Here is a 17,707-nt window from a genome sequence, read left to right on the forward strand (position 1 = left end):
AAGACAGTGAAGAATGTATTTACTGACGACAATATCCACGTCCAGGAAAGGGCAACGGCTAGCCCTCCTTATATATGCCCCAACCCCTGTGGCTGTAACTCAATCACCTTAGTTGAAGGGGCAGCTACAGGTCAAGCTGTCTTGTTACCTAGTTAGCGCTTATCTAATTCTGACGGGGACACTTTTTAACATGATATCTTGACAAAGAATCGCGGTGATTACAAAAGACTTTTGCTGGGCTCCGCACGGTTCCAAAAGTCTGTCTCTAGTGCTGAGTCGCATGAATGACGAGTGGCTGTGATGCGATTTGTCACTGTTCGAAGGCCAGGCACCGAGAAAGGCTCGGAAAAGAGGCATGGTAATCTCCAATGTCCGACAGATCAGCCCCAACAAATGGCACCACAGTGAGGAACGTCGTATGCCCGATATGATGCGAAACCCATCTCGGAGAAAGATGTGGCTTGATGCAGTAACGCCGAGTCGTCAGCCATCTAAGGCCACCAAAATCTGTAGGAATCGAATCCTAAGCATTGTCGTACATACGAGTATGACCAACACAGCACGTTGTCTTTAGCGTCCAAACGACTGCTCAATACCGGCCCCCTTTCTCCTCGGATTCTGGAGACCTCCATGCTGACAGCATGGATGATGTAGAGTCATGTTTTCAAGACGCGGGACATTTTTCTCGGGGAGGCGCAGTGCTAGTAGTCCTCAATGATCAGTGTTCCTGATGTTGATGTTTCCCAAAAGTTATAGCGGACCTACGGCCCTTGGTTACATACCTTGGCTAGGCGCTGCTGAAGCCGATCTGATCGCTAGCATGCGATGCAAAAACAATGGGGATGTAACAAGTATTATTGTAGACCTAGGCCGTAAGTTATATATCGCGATATGCAAGCGTATTTGATATGATTCCCTTGCTCTGGGTAGCTTGCTTAGCACTTGGGCGAAGTCGACGTCGGCTGCTATGCGTCGTATTTCTCTTTGTAGCCATATTTGGAAGCAGCCTTGAGATACAGTGGCCCAATTCCCCTGGTCAGGTATGGTAGGATTCTACGCGTCAGCTCGGGTTGTCCACAGCGGAGCTGAAAGTGGACTCGGTGTGCTGGCCGATGCTGGCTTGCGTTTACCTTAATTCGCACCTAATTACTCTGATATCAGTGGGTTTGTTGTCAATGATACTACATGTAACCAGAACGCGACGAGATCGAAGCTCTATTGTACTAAATACTCCAATTCTACGTGCCATACTTACTCTCCCACAGCTACTACTCTCCAAGTCCCTTTGGATGATACAGCATAGAGATTGCAACGAGTTGGCCCAGACTCTAGGCGTGCACTTTGCTGTAGGTATGCACTTTGCTGTTGATTAGGGCAGCCTCTGCCGAGGCATCGACGGGAGGCCCTATTACGAGCACGGAGAAGGTAGCACGGTCGTTGTAAAACTGATCGATTGCTCCCTTCTTACTGGCCGTTGGCTTTTACCCTTGAGGATGATGATTGGCCGTTGGCTCGGATGAGGTCTCGTGCCACAGGTAGTGTCGTCCCCGCACGGCTGTTTGACTGGGCATCTTCGCAGATTGGGCTCATTATCTCAATTGCGGAGATGAGGTGTGAGGCCAAGTTATAGAAGTGTCAACACAGCTCGCTACGGACGACGTGAAATCTCTCTTTATCAAAGAAACTCATACATGAAGCCCTCGCCTGGTGACAGACGAACGCATCGCAATTGAGGCACCATCTACGCATGCACGACGCCGTCACCATGGGTTCTGGTCCAACCACAGCCAGTTTTCTAGGCTCAACATCCACCGACTTTCCTCGCACTCACGAGAAGATCTCAGAACCAAAGGACACACCGTATTTTGTGGACAATGAGTTCCGACTTTCTCAGTCGAAAGACTTCGTGCTTGTCCACGACCCTGCCACAAATAACCTAGTAACCAGGGTACCATTGATGACCACCGAAGAGTTGCAGGATGCGATTGATTCCGCGCAAAAAGCCTTCAGTTCCTGGAGCAGAGTCTCTATCATTGCCCGACAGCAGATCATGTTCCGCTACGTCGCGCTTATCAAAGAGAACTGGGACAGACTTGCCGCCTCCATCACCCTAGAGCAGGGCAAAACATTCGCAGATGCGCGAGGTGATGTGCTTCGTGGGCTGCAGGTGGCAGAAGCTGCATGCGCCGGCCCCGAGTATATGAAGGGAGAGATTCTCGAAGTCGCCAAAGACATGGAAACGAGGACTTATAGAGAGCCTCTCGGCGTTGTTGCCGCAATCTGCCCGTTCAGTATGTGCTTCCGCTTGCTGCAAACCAACCGTTACTGGTAGCGACGCCTAATGCATGCTGTGCAGACTTCCCGGCCATGATACCGCTTTGGTGCATTCCGATTGCCACCATCACCGGCAACACGCTGGTTCTTAAACCCTCCGAGCGAGACCCCGGCGCTGCCATGATACTTGCCGAGTTGGCCGAAAAGGCCGGCTTTCCAAAGGGCGTGATAAACGTGGTTCATGGCGCACACGATACCGTCAACTATCTGCTAGACTCCCCGGCGATCAAGGCCATCAGCTTTGTTGGAAGCAACAAGGCTGGAGAGTATATCTTCACTCGTGGCTCTGCAAATGGCAAGAGAGTGCAAGCGAACTTGGGCGCGAAGAATCATGCACTAATCATGCCTGATTGTGACAAGGGAGCGACACTGGACGCTATTGTCAGTGCGGCCTTTGGAGCGGCGGGACAGCGCTGTATGGCACTGTCGGTCGCAGTATTCGTTGGTGAAACGCGCAGCTGGCTTGATGAGTTAGTGGCCAAGGCGAAGACTCTCCGGACAGATGCTGGCTTTGAGGATGGCGCTGATCTCGGCCCTGTGGTGACACCCGAGAGCAAATCTAGAATCGAATCGCTCATCGCGAGTGCGGAGGCGGAGGGAGCCAAGATTCTTCTTGATGGACGCGGTTATAAGCCAGCAAAGTATCCAAACGGTAACTGGGTCGCCCCGACAATCATCGCCAATGTCACGCCATCTCAGCAGTGTTATAAGGAGGAAATATTTGGCCCTGTCCTGGTCTGTGTCGAGGTTGACACGCTCGAGGCTGGTATCGAACTAATTAACAACAACGACTACGGAAATGGCGCTGCGGTTTTCACATCATCAGGCGCCATTGCGGAGAGGTTCCGGCGCAACATTGAGGCGGGTCAACTGGGCATCAATGTGCCGATCCCAGTACCTCTCCCGATGTTCTCATTTACGGGAAACAAAAAGAGTGTGGCTGGAGGGGGTGCCAGTACCTTTTATGGGAAACCGGGGGTCAATTTCTACACACAGTTGAAGACGGTCACCTCCAAGTGGTCAAGCGCGAGTATCTCGCCAGCTAAGGCGGAGCTTTCAATGCCTACTGGATCATAGAAGTACGCACGTGCTCCACGATTGATGATAATCTGGACTCGCAACGAATATACTAGTTCTATCTTTGGGAGAAGCAGTGACTCGGTGACGTCGCAGTTGATGCGTACTGTATCTCGCCTTCCTACGAGCCCATACTCATCAACATCGGTTTCTTGGGCATTGATAAATTATATTCTTTTTATCTCAGAGGCGGTGGTGAATGTTGGCGATGTGGTAATACAGGGTATCTAATCCGATCAAGTCACGATGAAGCAAGGCGAACTACAATGAAGCTGGAATTCTATGCTATTGGAGCTACTGTGATCTCGGACGCGGTTATTGTTGTCTTAAAGAATCGGGTGGCTAAATTGTGACCGTCTACAATTCCAGATCAAACTGCATGACCCTTGTGATGTCCATTATGAGAATAACAACATTCACAATGACATAAGCAATGATATTTGCGTTGCTTATAGATTGCAAAGTATAACTCTCTAGGCTAGGAGGGATCCTATAGCGAAGATCACAAAAGTTCGCCTGCCGTGTCTTACACGACGAACGCAACAGGCCCGACCTCCTCGTCCACGGTTTGTGCAAGGAGGTTTCGACACGGGTGATTGTTGTTAATGCCTGGGAATGTCGTCCCAAGAGTTGAATAGGCTTGAGACTGTTCCATGTGGCCCCATGGCAACGATATCGAATGGATGTGTAGAGGCCGCTGAAGTCGGGCCACTGCTCTGCCATATGCCCGTATAAAGCGTGTAGTTGGTCCCGTCAACCTTACTCAAAGGCTGCATGGGGACTTCTTCTTGCGTCCATGGGCTGATTGGGGCGCTTTTGTTGGAGGGCTGAGGAACTACCAGAGAGACGTTTGTGAATCTCTCCGCATTGAGAACCTGGGATCTGGTTAGCAATGTGAACGCATTCCAAGTCAGGTACGCGGCGAGCAGGCTCAACATACTGCTGCAGTCAGGTTAAGCTGCATCTGGCTAATACCATCGATAGTCATTGCACCTTGACTTGAGAGGGAAAACATTGGCAAGACATCGTCGGGTAGAGGAAAGCCGGCGCCACCATTGCCGTGGATGGAGTTTGTGCCGGCCTGACTGTCTACGATTTCGACAGTAAAGGATGATATGCCGTGCTCAGATGGAATTTTCGAGTCAAAGGTGTAATATGTGAAACTTGGACCGCAATTCGGGTATGAACAGCCTCCCGTTTGCCCTCTAGATGTGGTTGCCTCTACTCCCGGCAATGGGTCACCAGAACGGGACGACAAGTGTACAATTATCCGAGTTCCGTTGCCATTGATGAGGTTATCGACAACCTGTATAGTTCCTGTTCTTTAGTATATCATTGAAGCATTATGAGTGTAGGAAAGCTTACCCGAATCACTCCAGTTACTGATAGTGTTTCATCGTCGTTAACAGTAACAGTCAATTTTCTTGGCTTGACATCGAGAGGATTGATGTCTGTCAATTTGACATTGCCTGGCACCGTGTTTATCATGCTCTCGAACATGGTGTTGCATGTATCAAGGAAAAAGTCATTTGACGTTGCCATTTGGGAGATCATATTGCCGCCGTCTGCGTTGAAGATACGAAAGTCCGACCGCGTTGTTTCGTTTTGGCCAAATGCAAGCGGGTTCTGAGAGACGTTGGCTATGAATTCTTTGGCACTGAAATAAGTTTTCCCGTTAGTAAGGTACATTGTATGTTAGGAGACAGAGAATGCAGAATGGAGAATTCCAGAGTGAGGCTCACACAACGTTGTCGAAATAGTCTGTTGTTGAATCAAAGGTAACGGTGTTATCGTTCTTTGACTATGTACATACTGCAAGTTAGTGGACTGGGTGGCAGGAGTGCATGGGGGAGTTATCAGCCATAGAAATAGGTATACGAACACCATCCGTTGGAGTAGGGTTTGGGACAATTTCTGGGAAGTCGACGCCATGAACACCTCCGACCGTATGCCCGCAAGCGACAAGGGCAATCATCTCAGAAGTGTCGAAACCTTGTTTCGCAAAACTTGCACTATGTGTCGGAAGATCTTGTTGAGGTTCTGGGACACCAGACGGACCCGGGCCAGCTGCGTCCACCCGGCCTCCCTTCAATGGAACAATGACTTTCCCATCAGAACACCCACCAACTGCCATCACCGTGGCCAACGCAAATAAATCAGACATCGACACTCTTTTGTTGTAATTGCCCTTGAAGATGTTGAGTGTCTCTTGGAACGCGTCACCAATGTTTTCCGGGCGATCCATCTCAAAGACGATCGAGGCATCCAGCCCACCAGTTCCAGCAACGACATCCGCTGTTGACATGTCGTGATAGGCATTTCGAATCCATTCTGCACCAAAGCTGCGGCCTATACCAAGAGCGCGCTCAGCTGGGCCACTGCATCCGTCAACAAAGGATGCGAGACCACCGGGGCCATCGAAAGGATTCTCTTGCTCATATAGAAGCTTCTCAAGTTCATCGACTTTTGGGTCTGGCCAGACGCGTTCGGCATTTGCGGGTCGAAATAAAAGACTGCTCAAGGCCGCATATGTAATAGCACGGCTCCAAGCCATGGTGCAAATGCCGGGCACGAGGTTGTAACGTCAGAGGAGTATTGATTGGGCTATCTAGTAAGGTTTGTGAGGTCCGTCCAACTTGATATAGACATATATACCCAACAGATCCCATAGCTTCATATGACCCCATTGCTATCTACGTACCCAGCTCGGCTCTACCACCGCTACTTTGCGGACTTCTGCATGGTGATTACTCCGCGCAGTCAGCACCTGAGTGAATCTGGATTGCGGCATCATCTCAACAGTTTCCTGAGGAGCATCGTGAATCACTCGTAGGCTCAATGTGCAATTGGGACGTGGGGGCTCTGCCAGTCCTTCCTTTGTACAGCGTAATAGAAAATTTGCCATTGGCCAGTCTGTTCAATACAAAACTCTCACAACTCCATGTGGCAGGAGAACAGTCTCTCTGACCCCCAATGCTCCTTGACTCAGCCAACATGGACGCGTAACGCAACAGGACATTTTTACCTCCTTGGCACACTAAGATGCCTGCAGCCTCGTGTCATTAAGCTTACATCCAGGTTATGTTTCGTATTGTCAAGCTTATAGGAATGCGTATACCCCGGTCTCCGAGCCTGTTCGGGCCGCGTGTGCATGTACGGGATACGAAGAGCTTAACCAACCACCGCCTCGGCAACTCGAGAATCCTTACGAGTGTCTGGCTAGCAATATTGCAGCAAGTAGTCCGCCAATACCATGTATGACTTGCGTGCGGATCCACTAGATCAACGGCCGTTGTACGTACAAGGAACGGTGGCCGTCCATTTCGCATCTCGAAGAGTTCTATGTGCAACCGTAGAGGCTGAATGGATTAATAGGTACTGATCTCGTAACTCCAGCCGAACGGAGCCCCGATAGCAGATACTACCCGCAATGCATGGTCACAGTTGCCCCTCATCATTCAGCCTCGGGCCTTTAAAGATCCCTGTCAGTACGCATCTAAGATACAAAATATACGCATGTCTTGGTGTCAGGTGCCAATGGCCGCGAATACTGCTACAAAAACAAGGGCTACAGTTCTAAGGATTCAAGAACCGGACAAGGTTTTGACAACGATTGAAACCAATAACGCGTTACGTTGTTATCCCGCTGAAGCCAAATCCGCGAAAGGAATTGTTTCGCCGCTCTCTGAACCGACGGCATGAAGTGATCCACAAACTTATCAACATTCTCCAGTGCCTGGATCCGGGAGCCGAAATCCTGAACCTCGACTGCCGCAACGAGGTAAGGCAATGTTACACAGCGACAAGGCTGTTTCGTTGCCCACTCAGCAAGCTCAAGTTCTTTCAAAATTATTAAAATGTATGTCAAATTGGCTTGCTTATTGTCCCTCTTCCTAGATGGGAGCGCGGCTCCTACTTATATTCTACAGACGGTTAACCCTTGCCACATATTATACTAGTACTTCCTATATTAGTGCCCCTATTTTTAACACTCCCACTCAACGACATAGGAAGCTGGAGTGTTGCTCCCACTGCTTCTATGCCTTTATAGTAGGGGTAACTGCCTAGAACCTACTCTCACTAGACTGAGTGTTAAGCAACATTCTTAACAGCTTCTATATTAGTAATCCTCCTCAGGCCTAGGGCTTTACAGAACTTTAGGAATCAGTCTTTGCCTAGAGGCTTAGTTAACCCATCTGCTACCATCTTGTCTATAGGGATATATTCCAGTGCCACCTCTCCAGTCTCAACTTTCTCGCAAACGAAATATTATTAGGTCTTAATGTGCTTTAAGCCTTTGTGATTTATGGGATTCTTTACTAGAGTAATGGCTCCCTGGTTATTACAGTAGATAATAACTGCGTTTAGAGATTTCTCAGGCGTTAATATTAACGACTCTGTATTGCGTTCCCCCTAAAGATCGTCCTGCAATTCTATAAAGAGCCTCTGCAGCCAGATAGCTTCCTTTATTACGTTAGTCTAGGCTATATATTCAGCTTTACAACTTAATAAGGCGGTCATTGCCTGCCTTTTTAATAACCAGCTGATTTTTCCACTTCTAACGTTAAACACATATCCAGAAGTCGATCTGCAGGTATCTAGATCACCAGCCCAGTCAGAATCACTATAGCCATATAGCAGTTGCAGGTCTCCTTAGAAGATAAGGCATAAATCCTTAGTTCCCTAGATGTATCTAAGGATGTATTTAACAGCTTGCCTATATGTGTTATTAGGGTTACTAGAGTACCTGCTGATAACTAAGACTGTATAGGCAAGGTCTGGTTGTGTTCCTAATATCAGATACATTAGTGACCCTACTATTAACTAGTATTCCTTCCGTTCCTCTAGTTAACTTAGATATCTGTCTTCAGCCTTCTGCAGTTATCTCTTTACCATTAGGGTTAGAGTTAGTGCATAATCTATCATGTCATATTAATAGAGGATTTTCTAGATATAGCCTTGCTGATTAAGTATAATTGTCCATGCCGTTCTGTTACGCCGGATTTAAATTCCCAGGTAGTAGTAACACTTTCCAAGATCTGTTATAGAAAAACGCTAGTAAAGAGCATTTTTTAGGTCTGCAATCTTCGCCTTATTTTCCCCCATAATTAGCAGATTATCCATATAGATAGTAATAAAGATGCCTTCTTTTATATATAACCCGCTGTCTGCTATTACTGCATAGAAACTAAGGGTAAGAAGGAAATCTGTAAGCGTCTTATACTAAACTCTAAGGGCTTGTTTTAAACCGTATAGCGCCTTTCTTAGTTTGCAGATTTTCCCTATACCGTCACTAAAACCTGTAGGTTGCTTAACGTATATAGCTTCTTCTATATTTCTATATAGAAATGCAGTCTTAACATCCATCTGCTCTATCTTAAGGTCTAGTGCAGCTGCAATTGCAAACAGCGCCTTATATGTTATTGGCTTAACTACAGATGTAAATGTTTTAATGTAGTCAATTCCAGCGATCTGTTTAAATCCTCTAACAACCCACCGAGCTTTATATCTAATAACTTAGTTATTAGGTCCACGCTTTAGCTTATATACCTATTTCCTGCATAAGATATTTATATTTAGGTTAGGATCTATAAGATCCTAGGTGTGGTTGTCTTGTAAAGCTTGCACTTCTTCTTCTATTCTGCCACGCCACTTATCTTAGAAGAAACTTCATTTAGCTTCTCTATATGTGGCAGGCTTAATGTCTTCTAGTAAGGACTCTGCAGAGGCGGCGAGGGCAAGAACGTTATATAAGGAGACCTGGTTTCTCAGTGGATAGCGCAGTTCTAGGTGACCTGGAATAGCATCTTCTAAGAGCATATCTCTTAAGTTGAAATCTTGTATGCGCACTTGCTTAGAATCGACTCGCTGCTCCATTAACGGTGGTTGTAGCGGTAGTACTTTAATTATAGATTGTACTAAACTTGTCTTTCTGTATTGCTTTCCCCTTGCTGTATCTGTCTAGTTGTCTATCTAAGTACTTATAGACTGCATGCTAATAGTTATTGTTAGTGCTGTAACAGCATCGGATTTAAAGTAAACATTTAACAAGCTGATCACCCTGCCTTTTAGCGTAAGCAGTTAATAGACTGTGTTCCTGACGAAGCTAAGGAGGGTGCATTTAATGCCTTTATTGTTAAGCTTCTTCTATTAAGCTTGCGGGATTAGATGCTATACTGCTGTACCTACTATTTAAATATTAGAGACATTTAGTTGTTGCCTATAAACATATTTAAACGGCGTTTTCTTAAGTGCTCTATGGGGACTTCAATTATGTAGGTAGTTAACTATTTCTAGAATTTCTAATCAGTACTGCTTTAAAATGCTTCCCCCTATTATTATAGGCAGCAATTTATTACATATTATGATATTAAAATTCTCGGCAACTCTATTTAACTAATATTATTCTGTAGGGGAACTCTTGAGATTGGTGCTGCGCTAGGCAGCCTACAGGTTAAATTCGCAACTATTAAATTCCTTTACACCGTCTAGGTAGATTATACGGCAGCGGCGTCCTTAGGGCTCTCTCTTCTCTAGGACCTGCATAAAGTACTAGATAAACTCCTAGGCACCTTGCCTATCCTTTATCGCCTTACTCCTACTAAATCTGCTGTATCCATTTACCAGCGTAATCTAGTATCTCTCCTTATTATAACTAGTAATATGAAAAGGACCATATATATTAACGTGGATAATATCTCTTACATAGTCTCCCTGTTATAGCTGTCCATAATAGGGTTTTTCTCTTATCCTTCCTTAAAGGCATGGTTTACAGAGATAGTATTCTTATGCAGCGTTTATCCTGTCAACTAGGTTTTTCAGCCTGTCAAAGTTGCTTCTACTTAAGTGGCCTATTTAATTATGCTATAGCTGCAACTAAGGGTTAACGGCATAGGACATGAGGACTGGGATAAGAAGGGACTTGGCCTTAATACTATAGGAGACTAGGGCTTATGTTAGAAAAGAGTCGGTTTAGAGGATAAACAGATTTCCAAAATGCCTTGCTATTATCTCCACATTATCCTTTCTAATTATCTAGCAGTCTTAAGCTATCTGTATCTTCCCCCCTAGGTTAAGAAGCTGGGCGATAGAAACTAGGTTAAGACCTAGGGTTAGCATAAAGAGAACTTTAGTAAGCGTGAGGGTGATGGATAGATTTTTATTTATGCATTTCTAGATAACTGTGCTAACGCCGTCCACTGGAATCTTAGAGTTGCCTATTCCACTAAGGAAACCTCTATGCGGCTTAAGAGAACCCAGGACAAATTAGTCTTGTTATGACGTTGCATGTTAACTGCAGCCTGAGTCTAATATCCATACAGCACTAAGACTGCAGTGAGGCGACATTTTCAGAACGTCACAAAGTGGTCGGTCTCTGTCGCTTCGTTCTTAGACAGAAGGGCTTGGTTTTCCCTGTTCGCTTGCTTAGCGTTTATGTAAGGACGACCTTGCCTGCCTCTGCGGTCTTCCTAGCGCCTCTTTTTCTCTAGATGCAAGTCCCAGCACCCCTTTTTTATATAGCAAGTCTTGCTGCAGTGTGTGCATCTCAGCACCCTTACTATTACAGAGTCCTTATTATCTATTAGCGCGGATCACTTCCGTATTAGCAAGGCCTGCGTCTGCATTATCACACCGCTTTTCTATCTAACCTCTTTAGCTTTAGCGCTCCTGATAACGCTATCTAGTATTAGGAATGTCTTAACACTGTGGCTGGACCAGAAGTTAGTGCACTAGACAAGGTACTATTCGCTTAGGCTATTAACAAACTTAAGGATCAGGTGGCTATTTAAGAGCTTATGCTAGCTTCTGGCTTAGAGGAACTTCTCCTAGACAGTCTTGATTCATTAAGCAAACTCTCAGACTAAATCTGACTCTAGATTAAAGTTGCAGTCCTCCTACTCCTTATACGCCGTTTATAAAGCTCCGAGGCCAGACTCCTAGAATTCCTCCTTAGCTTATTAAAACACCTTTTGCACTGTATTTTCTTTACTTATCATCTCGCTTAGCGAGATTAACAGTATTGTCTTTAAGATGCTAACGCATTATCATTACTTGCTTTTCCAGGCGCTAAGCTAAGACTCTAGGACTTTTTCTTTAGTGTTATAGGTGGTCAGCAGGTCGTCTCCCCTAATAAGGTTAATAACCAGCTTAAGCTAATGTTCCTAGACCAGGTAGTCCTCTTGTTTTTCTAAGGATAGTAAAGAGTGTAGGCTTAGGGCGTTAACGCTAATAGGTTTAATCTCAGGTTCTGTTACCTCTCTAGCGATAATTATTTCCCTAAGATTGCTTCTTTATTAAGCTATATTTCGTGTTGGTCTAGTCTATAGTAGTGGAGTATGGACTTCGCAACTGTAAATGTTAGTGTTGCTGGGAGGAGATAGAATTATCATTATCTTGTTATCTTTAAAGTCCTCATTTATTAGGCTAGGGGTTGCCTGTCTTGCTAAGTCCAGGCTGTCTTTATCCTTATAGATTTGCCCACTTCCCTAGGACTCCTAAGTCTCCCAGCCAGCAGGGGGCGCTGGTCCTGCAATTAGGTCGTCTAAGGATAGCAATCTTATCTGTCTTAGTTGACAGATGGATCTTAGCCTATCTGGGATAGCTGGTTAGTCTTCTCCTATTATCTTTTAGTTATACAGCAGCGTATCCTTAAGATACAGCAGGACTAGCAAGATTAGTCTATTAGCCCCTTAAAGTATTAGTACTTATCGTTTCTCAGCAATTTCGGCAGAAGCCGGGCTTATAACCTGTTAAAATGTATATTAAATTGGCTTGCTTGTTGTCCCTCTTCCTAGATGGGAGCGCGGCTCCTACTTATGTTCTACAGACGGTTAACCCTTGCCACATATTGTACTGGTACTTCCTATATTGGTGCCCCTATTTTCAATAAAAATTTCGTTTGACCAGATGCTCGCTTGGCCATCTTGGTGGCCGAACGGGCATCGTAGCCGATGGGCCACCAGTAGTGCCGCCAGCCGGTATACCTTTGCTTGCGCCAGCAGGTTGACCACGTCCACTGTTTCGTATCGTCGAGAGACGTTGCATATCAGCGGCGGCCTCCAGCCCTCCACTGCAGTTCGTATTCCATCGAGCTTCTTGTGAAGCTGCATCAAGCACGCCACGTCAATGTTATTTGCCATGGAGTGGCTAATAACACAGAGGTCGTAGTAGTAGGGTAATAGTGTTAAGCAGAACCCGAGATGATGGCTCACAATTGGTGTTTCTCCGAGTGGAAACCTCTGTGTAGGCTTCCTGCAGTGAACCAAGCAATCGGCGGTGTCCATCAGGACAAGAAAGCTATACTGCGAGACCGCTTCCGGATCACATAATGTCGCTGCAGATGTGAATGCCGCTGTAGTGCTCAGGCAGTGCTGACAGATCTCGGCTACGCCGAGCCCAGCCAAGGAGTACGCTGAGAGAACCAGGACAGTTCCAAGCGTGAGACATACTGTCGCCTCCCGTGCATTGGTGGCATGCAACAAGCGCAAAATCCTGATGGCTGATGAAGTACAGCGATAGCAAGCATTCAACTTTTCCAAGTCTGCTGCCTTATCTGACTGATCCAACTGGAGTGCCCACGCGTAGGCCAAAAAAGCGTCTTTGAGGAATGGTATGGAGGTGGGTAGAAGACCTGCGAGCGACCGATGTTCCGCGTCTTGGAAGCTGGGACTTACGAGATGATGCCCGAAGTTCTTGGGTTGGCTCAGAAGAAGCCTCAGCAGCTCTTTCTCTTGCGAGTCGATGTTCAGTCCATCAGTAACCCAGTCATCGATAGGCATGTGCGGCTTCTTCAGTTTGCCGGTTGCATTGGAACCGGGTGATGCATCTTCGGCGATCAATCTGGCCGATTGCTTCGGTCTGCGGCCAGCTGGCCGAACGGGGCGATTGATCGAACAAACGAGCGTTAATCGATCGCATCTCGTGCAGGAAACGCCAGTAGCTGAGCGATCACATCGTTCTTTGAGCTTGTAGCACCGATCACAAGCAGTCCTAGAGGTGTGCCGTTTGCGCATGGTGGTCGCCATCTGCTTGGCTCAAGATAGTGTGAACGTTGTGAGTGTTTTCAGTCTGGATGTTGAGTGGAAATGAAGCATGATGTACGAGCCCCCAACAATCCCCCCCCACCTCAGAGTGATGCTTCTGATTCGCTGCAAATTGTTCCACATTTGTCCGCCGGAAGGTTGACCGGAGATTTGATGATCTGCTGTCATACTAAGACTGGAAGCATGATGCTAAGAAATTGGGAACCGGAACCGGGGTATTTTGAGTGTAGACATGATTTCGAATTATAGGAAGAAATGTGATGAAGAGGCATGAAAGGACTGCACGGAGTGTTCCTCTTGGCTGCAGCTGGAAGCATATATAGACTGTGCCGAGGAGACTTGAATGTGACTTTGAACACTTCTGTTATCCCTTTTCATCAACATTTTCAACGGCTACTCAGCATTCACGTATACGACACAATGTCAGAGATGCGTCGCAAAGACTATCGAGCTATTTCACATGCAAAGAGGCTGCAGAGAAGTGAAGCAATTCCCGAAGAGTGGTCAATCAACCCGATGAAGTTTGAAGGCATCAACCTTTTGGATGTACCACTCGTCTGTGGCCTATTGTCCGATATCGAGCTCGAAGTCACATCCCAGCATGACGCAACGAGCCTTCTGGAGGGTCTCAAAGCTGGTGCTTGGTCCGTTGAACAGGTAACCATAGCTTTCTGTAAGCGGGCGGCTGTTGCTCAGCAGTTGGTAAGTTGCGCGACTCAGGTAGTGTCACATAGAAAACAGATGGCTGACAAGTATACATGCATGCATTCTCACAGGTGAACTGTCTGACGGAAATATTCTTCGACGAAGCCATTGAACGTGCTCGCCAGCTCGATAGACAACGACTCGCTTGTGTGAACACCGAGTTACTTCCACCGCTCTTCGGCTTGCCCGTGTCGCTCAAGGATACTTTTGCAGTCAAGGGACATGATACGTCGACTGGCTTAGCTTGTTATGTCAATGAGCCGGCGGGGGAACATAGTGCTATTGCTGCGATGCTTCTCGACCTTGGCGCCATCCTTTACTGCAAGACCAATGTTCCGCAATCCGTCATGACCGGAGACAGTGACAACCATGTCTTTGGCAGGACACTCAATCCGCGAAACGTCTCTTTCACGGCGGGTGGTAGCACTGGTGGTGAGGGTGCACTACTTGCCCTTAGAGGAAGTATTCTTGGGATCGGTACCGATATATCTGGAAGCATTCGTGTCCCGTGCGTCTGTAACGGAACTTATGGGATGAGACCGAGTGTAGGACTCGTTCCTCATGGCGGTACGCGTGAACTGACAGTACCTGGGACAGATGGGGTACGTTCGACCGTGGGGCCGTTGGCAACCACGCTCCGAGATTGCGCCCTCTTTCTCAGGACAGTCATGCAGGCAGGGACATGGCGATATGACAGCAACGTCGTATCACTACCATGGAAGAATGTAAAGCGTAAGGAGAGACTGCGCATTGGTCTAGTTGAAGATGATGGTGTTTACACTCCGGTTCCACCGGTAAGGAGGGGTTTGAAGAAGGCAGGCGATCTGCTTCGCATGAGCGAGCAGGTCGAGATTGTTCCGTTGACTTTACCGAATGTCCAAGACCATTACGAAGATCTTCTCAGTTATTTCACTCTATCCGGAAGCGAGGTAAGACAATCACTTACTTTCTCTCTTTATTTGGTAGCTTCTGACATGGGCTTCGCACAGCACTACCTCGAACAGTTCAGCCGAACAAGCGAGCCATTGGTACCATCGTTGGCAGCGATTGGCCTCTTGTCGAAACCGGCGTCGACCCTTGAGAGCTTTTTTGCTCTGAACGTACGCCGAGCTGAAGCTACAAGGACGTATCTTCGACTCTTCCTCGAGAACCAGCTGGATGCGATTCTGATGCCCGCAGCTCCCCATACTGCTCTGCCTTGGGATACTTGGACTAGCGCCACGTATACTGGGTTATGGAGCTATCTTGACTATCCAGCGGTCGTGATCCCCGTCGATGTGGTGGCAGCTTCAGACTTGATGGATGATCCTGGCAGAGCGAAATATGGGCCAAATGACACGGAGCTCTATCAACTGTGTATGTACACAATTGTGATGACCATTTAATTGCTTCAACCGTCGAAACTGATACAGATTGTTTTTGGCCTACAGATACAGGACCCGAGCGATACGAGGGCCTTCCGATCGCGGTCCAAATTATAGGGTACCGACACCAAGACGAGGAGTTGATTGCGACGGCGGAGATGCTGGACTCAATCATCAATGGCGAACCGTAACACACATGCGTGTCAATTGCGCGGCCAAAGCTTGAATGCGGGACGGTCAGGCTCTGCAACTGTTACGGTCACGGGTGATGATATGGCTCTGGTAGAGTCGTGTATGAGACCGCGTGGCTGCTACCATGGGTTAGGGGCCTCTTCTTTTTGACGTTATTACACGAAATGCGGTGCGACTCAACTTGATCTTCCGTATATCATCCGCTACACCAATTGCCAATACATACCCCTAGTCAAACTCACTATGTATCACGTGCTCTCCTTTCTTACTATTTCTTCGTAATTTCTTCATCCATTGCGCAATTTCTTACCATCCTCCGTCAATGGATCTGGGCACAATGGGCACGAATTTGCCTCGGACTAAGAATGGTCGCCCGGTTGCGTGCGAACCATGCCGTCAGCGGAAATACGCGTGCGATCGTGCTCTTCCAGCATGTCGACGCTGCCAAAGGAGTCGGATACAACAACAGTGCAGATACATCGGCCGGGCCGTGACGGTCAACCCAACCACGACGTCCCAACCCGGCAATGGCGCGAGCGCCGACCTCAATACGCTGCAAGTGTGTCTCGCGGGAGCTTCCCCCATTCTGGCGAGTGATTGGCAAGACATGGAATCAACACACAGCTCCTCAGCGTTGAACATCACGAAAATAGATCGATGCTTCGCACGCGTCGACGAGACCTATGAGACTGCAAGAGAATCTCACGTGCACGCGTTTCCAGCTGTGAGCAACGAGGACTTAGACATAGCTCTAGATATCCTGGACAGTCTTCCAAGCCCCGAAGCCGAATGCATCCTAGCAAAGCCTCATATTAACCCGTTTGACGGATGGATACCGTTGGAAACGACATGGCTGCTGACTGAGTTGAGAAGTACTTTTGCTGCTGCGTTCGGGTGTGATGGTGGGAGAGAGCGGTTCACCGAGCTTGCGTCTATCATCTTTTCCAATACCGCGCAAAGAGTTCCTCACACCCAGGTGGACTCAGCAGAGGACTGGTATACACTTCTTTCCGGGACAAGCCTAAGATGGGAAACGGTTGGCCTGCTATTCAGTAGCTGGGCGCTTGCTGCCTTGCAGAACAAGGAAGATATTGATCAATATCGGCCGCATATTCTGGCTCTGAGGTTTCTGAACATAATGGAGAGCTGCATCCGATTCTGCCGGGGGAACAGAGCGCATAATGTGTTATTGGTCTATCTCATATACCGAACAAGTATCGTTTCATCAATCTTGCATGGTACTGGTCGTGAGTCTCGAGATTCCGTCCGGCTCTACTGCAGACATTTAGGCTGACCAGTCACCCTTTAGATGAAAGCTTTTGGCGCCTTCACACAGAAACTGTCACATTAGCTTGCGCCATCGGACTGGATACTCTGCCCGTTACATCCATACGAAGTTGCTGCATATCGAAACAGTCGGAGCGTCGATTGTTCGCGGCAATATATGTCCTGGATAAGGCAGCTTCCGTCTCTGCTGGAAGGCCGCCACTGTTGGCTTCGAGCCGAGGTACTACGGCTTTGCCATTGGACATATCGAACACCGTTCTCGTACACTTTGAAGCTAGCCAGAAGCCAGATGTTGACTTATTGAGGATTGATGACCAAGGATGGAACACGGATGGCGAGATGTACGCGACAACAAGCCTTCGAGCAAGAGGGCTGATAGCGCATATTCGAGAAGAACTTCTGGCAATAGCCTTGAACAAGAGGCAAAACCTCCTGCTGGAACTGGCGTAAGGGTTTCCCTAATTGAGTACGCCGTAATATCTCGGCTTGATTTCAAGGGCTAACAGAATATACTCATCTCTAGGAACTTGAGATACAAGGAAGTCAACATCTACAACCACCTACCAAGTCAGCTGCGACTGTCTAGCGGAGACAAAGGCTTCAGGGGTAACATGCCCCAGGTTCTATACACAAAGCTCTTCATAAAGCTAGAACACCTTCAAAATCTTTTACTTATCGAAAAAATGCTACACAAAGCTCAGCCAA

The 17,707-nt window shown here is 47.3% G+C and overlaps 5 protein-coding genes across 5 annotated transcripts; 3 read left to right on the forward strand and 2 right to left on the reverse strand.

Moving 5' to 3' along the window:
• Positions 1-1,765: 1,765 nt before the first annotated feature.
• On the forward strand, positions 1,766-3,411 carry TRIREDRAFT_112126 (aldehyde dehydrogenase; the record flags this gene model as incomplete). Its single annotated transcript, XM_006969456.1, has 2 exons — positions 1,766-2,291; positions 2,357-3,411. 2 exons carry the CDS (start codon positions 1,766-1,768, stop codon positions 3,409-3,411), a joined length of 1,581 nt encoding a protein of 526 aa, XP_006969518.1.
• A 602-nt stretch (positions 3,412-4,013) lies between these two features.
• On the reverse strand, positions 4,014-5,965 carry TRIREDRAFT_112128 (Hypothetical protein; the record flags this gene model as incomplete). Its single annotated transcript, XM_006969484.2, has 5 exons — positions 4,014-4,286; positions 4,352-4,717; positions 4,777-5,068; positions 5,154-5,212; positions 5,294-5,965. The coding sequence occupies 5 exons, from the start codon at positions 5,963-5,965 to the stop codon at positions 4,014-4,016; spliced, it is 1,662 nt and encodes a 553-aa protein (XP_006969546.1).
• Positions 5,966-12,619: 6,654 nt separating this feature from the next.
• On the reverse strand, positions 12,620-13,424 carry TRIREDRAFT_112129 (uncharacterized protein; the record flags this gene model as incomplete). Its single annotated transcript, XM_006969485.1, has 3 exons — positions 12,620-12,663; positions 12,861-12,903; positions 13,086-13,424. 3 exons carry the CDS (start codon positions 13,422-13,424, stop codon positions 12,620-12,622), a joined length of 426 nt encoding a protein of 141 aa, XP_006969547.1.
• A 546-nt stretch (positions 13,425-13,970) lies between these two features.
• On the forward strand, positions 13,971-15,714 carry TRIREDRAFT_5888 (uncharacterized protein; the record flags this gene model as incomplete). Its single annotated transcript, XM_006969435.1, has 4 exons — positions 13,971-14,156; positions 14,231-15,088; positions 15,149-15,515; positions 15,590-15,714. 4 exons carry the CDS (start codon positions 13,971-13,973, stop codon positions 15,712-15,714), a joined length of 1,536 nt encoding a protein of 511 aa, XP_006969497.1.
• A 433-nt stretch (positions 15,715-16,147) lies between these two features.
• On the forward strand, positions 16,148-17,452 carry TRIREDRAFT_112131 (uncharacterized protein; the record flags this gene model as incomplete). The annotated part of the gene is made up of 3 exons (XM_006969457.1): positions 16,148-16,274; positions 16,369-16,962; positions 17,067-17,452. 3 exons carry the CDS (start codon positions 16,148-16,150, stop codon positions 17,450-17,452), a joined length of 1,107 nt encoding a protein of 368 aa, XP_006969519.1.
• Between the last annotated feature and the right edge of the window lie 255 nt (positions 17,453-17,707).

The sequence above is a fragment of the Trichoderma reesei genome, assembly GCF_000167675.1.
Source record: "Trichoderma reesei QM6a unplaced genomic scaffold TRIREscaffold_33, whole genome shotgun sequence".
Lineage (NCBI taxonomy): Eukaryota > Fungi > Ascomycota > Sordariomycetes > Hypocreales > Hypocreaceae > Trichoderma > Trichoderma reesei.